General features: G+C 35.4%; 1 protein-coding gene across 1 annotated transcript in view; it reads left to right on the top strand.

Moving 5' to 3' along the window:
* Positions 1 to 588: 588 nt before the first annotated feature.
* Positions 589 to 11,562, top strand: part of LOC138310914 (uncharacterized) — a 16,308-nt gene continuing 5,334 nt past the window's right edge. The window contains exons 1-5 of the mRNA XM_069252238.1: positions 589 to 762; positions 1,686 to 1,784; positions 2,266 to 2,340; positions 2,946 to 3,038; positions 9,563 to 9,675. Coding sequence (XP_069108339.1) covers positions 670 to 762; positions 1,686 to 1,784; positions 2,266 to 2,340; positions 2,946 to 3,038; positions 9,563 to 9,675 — 473 coding nt within the window. The 5' untranslated portion in view covers positions 589 to 669. The remainder of the gene's footprint in view (positions 763 to 1,685; positions 1,785 to 2,265; positions 2,341 to 2,945; positions 3,039 to 9,562; positions 9,676 to 11,562) is intronic.

Genomic DNA, 11,562 nt, shown 5'->3' with positions numbered 1-11,562 from the left:
GAAATGCGCTTGTGTTGATTAGCAAGCTGGAGGTACCCATGAAAGACAGTGGTAAGTTTCGTCTTGCAGCACATTGTTTGACACCAAAATCAACATTGATAACGAAAAGTCAAGCCTAAAGTCATATCATTGCATACATAATATGTAACTTATGTAGACAATTTCGACTTAGGTCTGTTTTTGCCTCAAACATACACAAAATAAAACCAATGTAACAAGTTATAACAATGCATTTTGCGAGTATAAGGAAATGAAAAGTTATATTTATAGTTGTGTTTTCTTTTTATGTATATGGAAACCATCACATGGACATGGTTCTTTTTTTACTTATATATATATTATATGTACAGTAAAATGTTGAACTACCATAATAGTAGCATTATTTTAAGAAATTGGATCAACATGTTCGCCTTTGATAAGGACAACACGCAGAATGGATGAACTGACATTTCTCGAGAGAAAGTACCCTCGGTGGCAAGTAAAACATTTGTTTATGAATCTTCGAAGTCCATTAATTAATGCTCTCGTATCACATTCGAGGTAAATATATTTTTTTTTCGTCATTTCTTTATGTAACGTCATATGCTTTGTTTCAGAGAAAACACTAGCATCGTTTAACTAGACTCCAGCGTATCTGCAATCTGACATTGTGAACTTTGACCCTTCATAATGCCGGTGGCACGGCACCCGGCCGTAGAAGTCGGGATTCAACGAAGAAAGGATGCGAAAGCAAAGGTTATCGTGCAGCTAGTGAAAGCCAAGGTATGTCTATTACAAGATTAACATGTGCATTAAAAATAAATAGAAATATTTAAGTTAAGAATGTTAAGTCATTTTTTGAAATTATATAATGTACATGAGTTGGTTTCGACATTCATTGAGAGTTAAAACTCCATCCATTTTAGAGTTAACTTTTAATAAACGGTAACTGCTTGACAAACAACATGGGTCTGCTAACTTCATTTTTGTTTATTTATTTTTGTAACTTCGAAAACAAATGAAGATCTTATTATTTGTTAAATAATTTGAATAAATCCGTGGAAATTTTCATTTTCCATTGTGTAAAGGTTTTTTTTTTTAAATGTCGCTTTGGCTACACTGAAAACCAACTTGTTCGCGTTTTCAGGCGTAACTACTTTTCGCGGCATTTATTTTCGCAGAGATTTATTTTTGCGGTTTTCTTTTCGCAGAAATTTATCTTCACGGTTTCGAGTCAACTGTTTTTAAGAACCAATGCTTGATACTTTTTTGTACATATTGTATCGATTATTTTTAGCGATTTCTGCTTGCTCACGAAGTAATAAAATTTAATCACCAGGCGAAACGAAGTTGTTTACAGTACACATATTTAATTCATATATTATGTCACGCGGAAATATATATATCTTTCAAAATACACACGTGTGGGATGAATATAGTATGTTTGAATTCACAGTGTTAAACATTAACAAAGCGCGATATCAAAATCTACCTAGAGCTGAGAGGTGTGATGTTAAGGTTATCGTAGTGGATCAACGTTAGAGTTAATTCGACATCAATTCTTATTAAACTTAGCTGTCAACAAATCAAGACATTTAACTTATCTTACACTGGTTGAAAGGAGTAACGACTGATATCTATTCTTATCGCCACTGCATACCTGTGAGCAAGTTTATTTCCTTCCATACTGTGTACCTGTATTTCAGCCATACCAGAAGTGCTCCTATAAACCCGACCACAAGGGCTGGCTTGGTCCCGTCAAGACCGCACCCTCCCGGTGGGCAAAGGCGAGGGGAGCAGTTATTGTAAGTACATTTATAGTTGAGAGAAAGGAGTAGTCATTATATGAATAGTTACGTATATCTAGAGGTATATTTTTTGTATTAAATCTATATATACATCTAAGTTATATTGTGTCAGTATCTCAGACATTGAAGCGTCTTAAATTGACGAGACAATTATATTTGTATAGCAATTACGTAAAAATGATCACAGGTTGCCCATAAATGTCAATTTCCTCAAAGGTTTTCCTAATATGTTATAGCATTTTGTGATATTGTGTATTTGCATATTACAGAGTTATCTAGCACTTGAGGGTAGTTATTAATTGTGACGTCATGTGTTTGCGGGCGTAACGTCATTCTTTTCGGAGAAAACGAAGTGAATTGCGCTCACGAAATAATGACGTAACAATCGATACTTACCCGCAAGGGAGCTAACTCTATTGTATGCAAAGACGGAATTGTTGTCCTACGAAATCTCCTCTCACAAGTTTTTACTGTACAGGCCTTCGGATTAAAGGGAAGCCGATCTCGACCTACCATTGACGTTGCCTCCCTTGTCAAAGCCACAAAGAAGAAGGTAAATTTGTTACTTTCTCTTTTACCATTAGCCATACACACACTCTCAACTTTATTTAGAACTTCCTGTATATGCTCACATGTTTTAGCATCATTATAAACAAAGGAGAACTGGCCTACAGAATTTCAGAAATATGAAAATTCCTGGTGTACTTTCTGAGACAAATTGATAAAACCACTTCATCAGAATCCAATATGTCTGCCTGTAGATTATTTCGGTTTTTGCGCACACTACTATAGACACCAATATGATGGTATATCAAAATTTTAAAAAATCCTGAATGCTTTTTAGAACCGCAAAAATCGGTTACAACTACAAATGCTATGTAGTAGTCCGCGTAACATACCCATATCATTAGGCTTTTTTGAAAATCGCCTAATATATATAGGCAAAAAAATAATAGAAAAGGCCTAATAATATAGGCAGGTTTAGTGGACTAACGATGTAGCATAAAATGACTTTGTTTATGAAATTTCTTATAGATCTATATTTTCTTCAGATATCTATAAGAAATATCGATAACAAACTTTGAAAACTTACCTAGAATATGGTTCTTGTTGGTTGTTGAGACGTGAAAGTTTTTTGAGCGAATAACCTATTTTTAGCACACAACCTTTTCCGGTCGGGCAGGAAAACGGGAGACGCCGGACACGATGACGACACATAATCCAGATCTGGTCCCACGGGAAAATCCGGAGGTAAGGGAAGTAATCCATGTATTACACGGCAAAAATATCATCATTCCATGTTTGTATGTCACAGAGCATCCTCTATACTCCAGGGGTTCCGATCACTTACGATCTCTACACCCCTGTACTATCTCATAGTAAAACTGGAGGCACCAGAACAGAACAGGTAATTTAGTCATTTGATGTACATCAAAAGAGCCGTATAACGGTACACTGTGGTTGACTGTGTGGCTTTGATGTTAGGCGTCACCCTCTCTGTAGTCTTCAAAGGAAATCTTTGCTGGCCTGTGATTGGTCAAATGTTTTCCGCTGAGCTGCCTTCTTTATAAGATAGTCCAGGGGTGTAGAGATCGTAAGTGATCGGAACCCCTGGAGTATCGAGGAGATGGTAACAGAGATGTATGTCTTTCCGGTAGGTTGAAAGTTCAAAATATTTTATTCCTTTGTCCAAGTAAATCCAAATATTCACAGTTTACCTGTCAGCCGCCTCTAGGTCCAGCAAAGTACTCAACGAATGCACTGACCAGAATATTTTGTTGTTGGGAATTAGTTTAGGATACAGTAATTATTCCCAGCGATAGAAAATAAAAATAAAAATTCGATCATTTCTAGACATATTGAAAACTGAATATGCCAAGGACAGCATTTTCCATTTCGCCAGAGAAGAAATAATACAGGTGCATTGGGTTTTTTTCAGCCTGTCATTGTATACATGTATGCTAAGGGGCTCATTGCTCATGAATTGGACACTTAATTGGTTATAGTTGATTTTACCAAGAGCTATTTAAAGGCTCATGCATGTGCAACTTAACCGAAATGACTTTTTTATAATGTAACTGTAGAACAAATTTGAGTTTCAAGAGCTACTGTTTATGCTACATCATCCGCATCTCTGTAACATTATTTATATATATATATATATTTATTATTATTTTCGAACAATTGTTATTTTTTATAACGCGGGTCGTCTTATGTTTACCGCCGTCGACCTAAATACCGGACTTTTGTTGACCATCACTGCGCCAGACGGCAGAACAGCGATATGAAGCTTCACAGTAACATAGATTTACAGAGAGTTTTGTATTTGTTTGGTGTTTTAACATCCTGACACGATACATTTGGAAACTAAGGAAATATAATTGGTGGGCCTTGAAATTAAGATCAAGATGTCATCATGTGTTTCTTGCCAAAACTTGTACACGTACATTAAATTAAGTTAACAGGATATGGTGACACAAGTTTCATTTATAGATTGTGAATTGTAACTGTCCAGAGAATGACGAGTTATCTCCCTTGTGTCGTTCTCGTCACGTCTATATTGCTACCAACCTGTTTTCAAGTTGTGTTCATTGATGTGAGTGCTAGTAAATGATACTTCATCTATTACAGTGAAAATTGTGTAATCCGGATATCTGTTTAGTCCGACGTAGTAGTTTTACAATTTTTTGCATAGTTTTACATAAAGTCATACATATAATGATATATTAAAACCTGTATAAACCGGAAACCTGACTATACCGTCCTACTACAATGGTTCCAGTGACATCCGGTTAGATAGGTTACACTGTGTAATTGGGAAATGTTTTCAGTTGGGCTTGGGCATAAAAGATGCATTTGTCAGAACGTGCTAAAAGGCACAGTTTAAAAGGCACGTCTTGTGTGCAGCACGCGATATTCTAAGATGATGTTCTATAAATAGAAACAGCGGTGGCAGTTATAGGGTAGTGACACGAACTCCACAGGCTTTAAATGTTCCCAGGTACTTCGGAGTTGAACCTCTGAGCGTATTATTAATGTTGTAGTATTTGATGTTACTGGTGATGTAATAGTGACTTTCTGACTGGTATAATGTTCATTTGATAAGAAATTCTCATACCGGAAGCGATATTATTGACAGAAAATTACAAGTTTTAAATGTCATTTTTATTGCAAACTATGACCGTACAAACGGGATGAATACGAAAACAAAAAGATATTGTGTTTATAGCTAATTATTAATAGAACAAAACACAAGAAGCAAACCAAAATACAATGTAATTTTAAATCGTTGAATTCACACAACCATTCAATTTAAAGCATCAGACCTGTATTTTGAGATAAAGCAAAAGCGGCATCTTTGATCCGAATGTTACATGTATCAGTTGCCTGTCATCAAAATCTTAAGAGACATCACCTCTTTCTCGATAATGTTTTGATTCTTGTTTCGTCTAGTCTTTGCAGCAGTATAAAATCTATGCAATGTTCATATTTGCTGCGAAGTCCGAAAGCCATACACTTTACTGTTATTTGATTATTTTGATGTACAACACAAGACCAAACTACCTGCTTACAGACAGAGTCTTCAGTGTGCAATAAATATCATCCGTGGAATTATTGAATTTAACTTTTGCCTGAAACAAATGAAAATACTGTTATGTTAAGCCTATTGGCAGCAGAAAAATGTCTCTCTTTTTTCTTCTTTAACCTTTGACTGGCATTCATCGGTTTTTCCCACTAGGTGCCAACCACAAAATATGTTTGCCTCCTAAATGTTTGCCATACACCAAATACACACATTCATTTTTAGACAGATAGATTTGTAAGGACATCGGTTGCTGTGTACGATACTGAAAAAAAATAAACAACTATAACCCCCGCCACATTCACGCACATGTAACAGTAAATCCAAAATTAAAGTGGCCACGGTGGTCGATTGGTTAAGATGCCTCTACCTATTAGTACCACAAACCATTTATTTCTGGGTTGCGATATCGAATCCTACGTAGGGTAGGAGGTTTTCCTCCGGGTACTCCGGTTTTCTTCCTAATCAAACTAATCTGTCCATACTGTTGGCTGTTAATAGGATGTTAAATTAATAAAACCCAAACACGAAATTAAAATGTATACGGTCATGGTAGTCATATAATTATATAACAAACCGTAATAACACTGATGCTCCAAGAACATCCATACCAACAAACGCCGTGTTTATGTTTTTGTTTCGGTGAATTCTTGTTTTAATTTCCGGCATATCTTCCTTCAGTGAGGTAGAGGGTAAAAATCTAAAGAATCTGTACCTCACAAACAGTTTTTAGGAGAAAAATTCCAACGAACACTGAGCAAGCATTGCTGCATTCTTTGTTGAACGAGACCGCCAATCATACCAATGTTCAGAACTGATGACTACAGTAATATATAAATCAACAGATAGTAGAAGTATTTGTGACGAAAATTTCTGGTACTTAACTCACAAGGCGAGATAAATCTGACATTTTACGTATGTGGATACATGTATATGTATCTTAGACTTTGAAATCGATAAATACTTAGACGGTGACACAACGGTAATGCTTAGTACCGTTGCTATGGTTACGTAAAAGCAAGCAGGCATTGTCATTGCTTTTGTTTGTGAAAAATGGAGACATTTAGCAATGGAGTTACTGAAAAGGCAGATGGATCATGGCGACTTGCGGACTGGACGATCCGGCTCTGTTTCGTCTGTACAATAGTTTAAAATACAGGAACAAATTCATCCTCTGGCTTGCTTAGTATAAATTTGCCATATGTATTGTCTGCCTTGTTGTCTCTTCAACTTATCTTTATTTTGCATCCGAAATCGATTGCTACACCCTAAAGAAGAAACTCAATAGACACCTTTTGCGTCGTATACAGGGTTTGAATACAATTGTTGGTGACAAATCCGTCAGTCGGGAAACAAGAGGAAAACTAAAAATAACTTATCTTTTGAAGAGCGCTGGCAAAAAAATACAATTTCGATAAATGTTCTGGAACTCAAAATATGATATTTCAATTTTAAAGTCCTCTTTTAATTGACGTGTAGTTGATCAGGATGGTGAGAGTAAAAGAAGTATCAGTTTAACGAACATTCTTTATCTTCGAAATTAAAGATTTTCTACCTTAGAAGGAAAATTTACCATACGAATTCGAAAGCATGGCAGATTTTAAGGAAGATTCCTTAATTTAAGATTTCTCATTAACTTATTTAATGCTTTACCAGGGGAATTTTAAGTTAAGAAATTCCTTTAGTTAAGGTACATGTATGTTCGTGAATTGTGCCAAGCTACGGCTGATGCGGAACATCAATTATTACAAAAAATGCAAATTCATTGTATGCATCCTATCATGTACCGCCTGATTTCAAAATAAATCGGATAATGGTTTATATTTGAGGGATTGGTATTCTCGCGATCATACGGAATATAGTTGAGTCCATGAACAATTAATCCGTAAACGAAAATAACCAGTTATGAAAAAGACGAAAATAACGATACATATCACTCTATCAATAAAAATTAAGCATCATGGTCAGGTTATTCAAAAGGAAATTGGCGTAATAACTTGATTAGTGAAATTAGCCATATGTTTATTTGCTGCAAAAGACGTGATAATATGCAGTTGTTAAGGATTCGGTATGTTTTGTAAGGATAGTTATTACATGAATTTATTTTGTTGTATATTTAAAAAAAATTGTTAGTCTGTGACGTCAAAGTTATAGATGTATGGAAGTGAATTTTCGTTAGGTAATGGCTAGGATCACTCTGTGTGCTACATTAATGTTATGGTAAGAGCGAAAAATCTGAGTTGCTAAAAGGACTTAGATTGGTGTTTTAATTACATGATTACCTGATAAAATAACCGACCTAGCTTGTTTACTTTCAAGTTATTGGAAAAGATTGATCATGGTCGCAACATATTTGTGATAATAGCACAAGCGCTGTACTGATGTAGACAGTGTTGATTGTCCTAACTAAATTCCATTGATAATTTGTTTTTCTGCTCCTGTTTTAGCGCTCAGCATACAGGGAGTGGGACGACTGGTTCGCCCGTTTTTAGTATAATGTGACCGGGTGGGGTGTGTTGCTTGGTGTCTTCGGCGGCATGCTTCAGTGATATAGCACTATAAAAAGGGCAACAGTTCCACTATACAAGAAGATACAACATGAATATACCGCAGTCTCCCGAAACACGCACCTCGCACAATATACACGCAACGCACCTCATACATGGGAGGCCGTTCTTACATGACCATAGCATCTAAAAGGACATTAATTAATCAAACAAACAAACAAATTGATAATTTGTTATGTTCTTTGTGCCAAAAGAACTTCTTGTAACACCACCGACGTCTTGTAGAGGACTTAAAATAGACCACACTGGAGCGTCTTAATTGCTACTTCCAAGTACAAATGATTACGACTAGAGGTGGTAGGGCGTTAACCTTTCGCGCTCCGAGCGAGACTCGGTAAATGGGACGTAATAAATAAACAATAGATAGCTACGTACCTATTGTTCATTAAGTGCCCACTTCGATAGGTTGAGTCGTTAATCACTGGCGAGCGGTTGTGTATGTCTGGAAGGAATCAGTCGCAGCCATCGTTAGTGTGTCAGAGACACAGTAATTAGCTTCAGTCGTCTCTATAATAATGGACCATCCTATATGCTGTTTACTTCTAAAGAGATCAACCGACTAAACAATTTTACATAGATTACAGTGTTAAAGTTTGTTTAAGTTTTGAAATGAATTAGTAAAACAGCTGAATATTAGTTAGCTATTGTATTCTATAATTAAAGTCTGGGTTCTCATATGACACTAGATAGAAAAAAAGTTTTGGTCCTTCAACTCAGACTGTATGCAGAGTAAGTATTTTGCACTAAAAATAATAAAATTCTGATGTTTGTGCTATGTGAACTTTTTGTAGGTATCTCCAGGCCAAAGTCTCCATTACGTTGTGATTGCCCAAGCAACCGTCTTATTTATGACCTGGATAAAGAATTTCTTTTTCAAAAGAGAATAAAACAATTCCAATCTCTACCCATGTTATTTTTTGGTGTTTTTTTTTTCTTTTCAAAATGAAAACAACAGAAAAATGATTAAGTATACACAACATAAAATACAAATGCATGACAAACACGAGCGTTACTCAACTCGGGCCAAACAACCAGATCATCTTTATCATTCATGCTAGACGTTTATATATACATTTGTTTATATAATTTTGTACGAGTAAATGATCGAACGAGTTTGGTGGATAGTGTGTGGTTGTGTAGTTATGTATAACGTCTTGTCAGTATCCACATTTGTGTCATAGGTGGTATGTTAACATAGTCTGTGTGTTCTGGAAGAATGTAGTACTGCATTGTTGTTAAATTTCGAGGATGTAAAATCTCGCGATTTCCCGTTTGGAAGTTATCGCGTGAGAATATTTTCATGAATTATCTTTGTGGTCTTTGAAAGTGTCATTCATACGACAGACTATAATAAGTAAAACCATGATTTACATAAATTTCACGAGTTATAAATTTGGCAAATTTGGATGGATTTTTGCGAATTTTGCGAAACTAAACACGCCAATATTAGTAACTATACAGTAAGTATTACACTCTGATTACTCTTATAGTACCATGCATGTTATAGCAAAACTTGAAATCAAGACCTTAATCAGGGTTTTATTTGCTAAATTACTGTAATTGTACGTGTACCAGGCCGTTTATTTATACGTAACCACAAATAGTTACCTCCCTTTCTCTTCCAGGTTTTGCTACGGGAACCTCCTCATATAAGGAAGCCATTTTGTCGTGCAGTAGACGACACTGGTGAAGGGGTGGTTTGGAAGACACCAGCTCCTTCACGACATCTGTCCGAAAGGTGAGAATGACAGCGAAAGTTAAGGTTGAATATCGGGATTAAATTGTACATGTAACAAGCATTATTATTGGCTTTAAAATTTTGTAACTTTGCTTCTAATTTGCTAATATAACGTAGGTTTACTAAGAGTACAATTTTCTTTCAGACTTTTCTGTTACATCTCCATGACATAAACATATATTATAAGATAATCCAAAGTGGTTGTATTTGCGGCGTAGATATTTTCGTTTAATTTGATTTCTTTGAAATGTATTCCACGAAAAAAATAACTAGCGCAATTTTACTTACATAAGTTGCAATTTCATTATTGTTCTGACATTGCGACGAAAACATTTTGAAAGCTCACTAACCGGACAAATATACTGTCCACAACCTGTACACGTGTTGTTTGAAAGTACATAGTAATGAATAACATTCACAAGAAATAATCAATGTATCATCAAAAAGCGAGCGCTAGAAAAAATGAAAATAAAAAAAATATAAAAAAACGGTTCTTATATGAATACAACAACTGTTTTATATCTTCACAATAAATACATTACAACCATATGTTAAAATATCAAAGTCTGTTATCAGGACCAGAAAACTCGCGCTAAGGCATTCCATGACGTTTGATGGCGATTTGTTTTAATTTTTTGTCCACTAATGTCATCTCCCTGTTGTCTCTATGCCTGTGTTTTCTCTCATGTTTATACATTATTATGTATTTGCTCCTCTTGGGCGTTGTGCCATAGACTTGATTGAGGGGGTGCTAAAACAAAAGCCAATTGGGAGATAAAAGTGCGAAGACACAAACAAATTCACAGTAATAAACTAAAAAGGGAATGGCGTAATTCTGCCATTGTATTTGCTCCATAACAAAATCCATATGTGCCTAATGAAGTTATGGATTGCCTGCCTCAAATGGTTCAGAAAGTAAGAATCCCGACACAAATTTACAAATAAAAGACGTTGTGTTGATACTGATCTGTAGTACAAAATCGTGTATCTGTATATTTAAGTTAGAAATCGTTGATTGTGTCCTTTTATAAGTTGCTTATGATGTTGATGAATTCAAAACTGTGTCACAACATTTTTTTGGCCAACTTGTAATCGACAGGTTTGGCTTAATAGAAGCAAGTGACATAACTGAACTTTCGAGTATGTGGACAAATTTTCGTTGGTTGTCGTAATTCAACAGTATCAATACAGATCATAAAAACAAAACATATTATTCACTCAAAGCACATTATCTATAATACACAGTTTATTTTTCAACACATAACAACTTCCATTACAAGCTTAGAAAAAGTTGTGAACTACATAAGGGACGATGCTCCTCAACACAGTTGCTTGGTAACAGTTAAATCATTTGTTTTCTTACTTTTGTTGTGTGACGGATGTTTCCTCTTCCTCTCAATATCCGGTAAACGATTCATGTTAACGTAATGGTGGTGTTATTGTCTGTTTGTTTTATTAATTAACGTCTTATTAACAGCCAGGGTCATGTAAGGACGGCCTCCCATGAATGCGATTTGTTGCGTGTATCAAAATGAAGTGTGTTTGGGTCGTGTTTTGGGAGTCTGCGGTGTATCCATGTTACGTTTTCATGTACGTTTGTATAGTGGAACTCTTGACCTTTTTCTGATATAACATACCACCCACGTCTTATGTCTGTCTTTGACCGGATTTTTCTGTCATTTACTATCATAACACATATACGATTCCCTTCAAACTGCACCAGGAAGTTATCACAGCCTCCCAAAAACACACATGCAAATATCACTTACACGATCTTTTCTATTTGCACTCTGTTGAATTAAATAAAAATGATAAACGTTGTTTACCCGTAGCGTTTTTTTTGTTTTTTTTTTTTTTTTTTTTTTTTTTTTTTTTTACATTGAGACA

Source organism: Argopecten irradians, chromosome 16, assembly GCF_041381155.1.
Source record: "Argopecten irradians isolate NY chromosome 16, Ai_NY, whole genome shotgun sequence".
Classification (NCBI taxonomy): domain Eukaryota; kingdom Metazoa; phylum Mollusca; class Bivalvia; order Pectinida; family Pectinidae; genus Argopecten; species Argopecten irradians.
The sequence above is the reverse complement of the archived record's forward strand: the minus strand, read 5'-3'. Positions and strand labels throughout refer to the sequence as shown.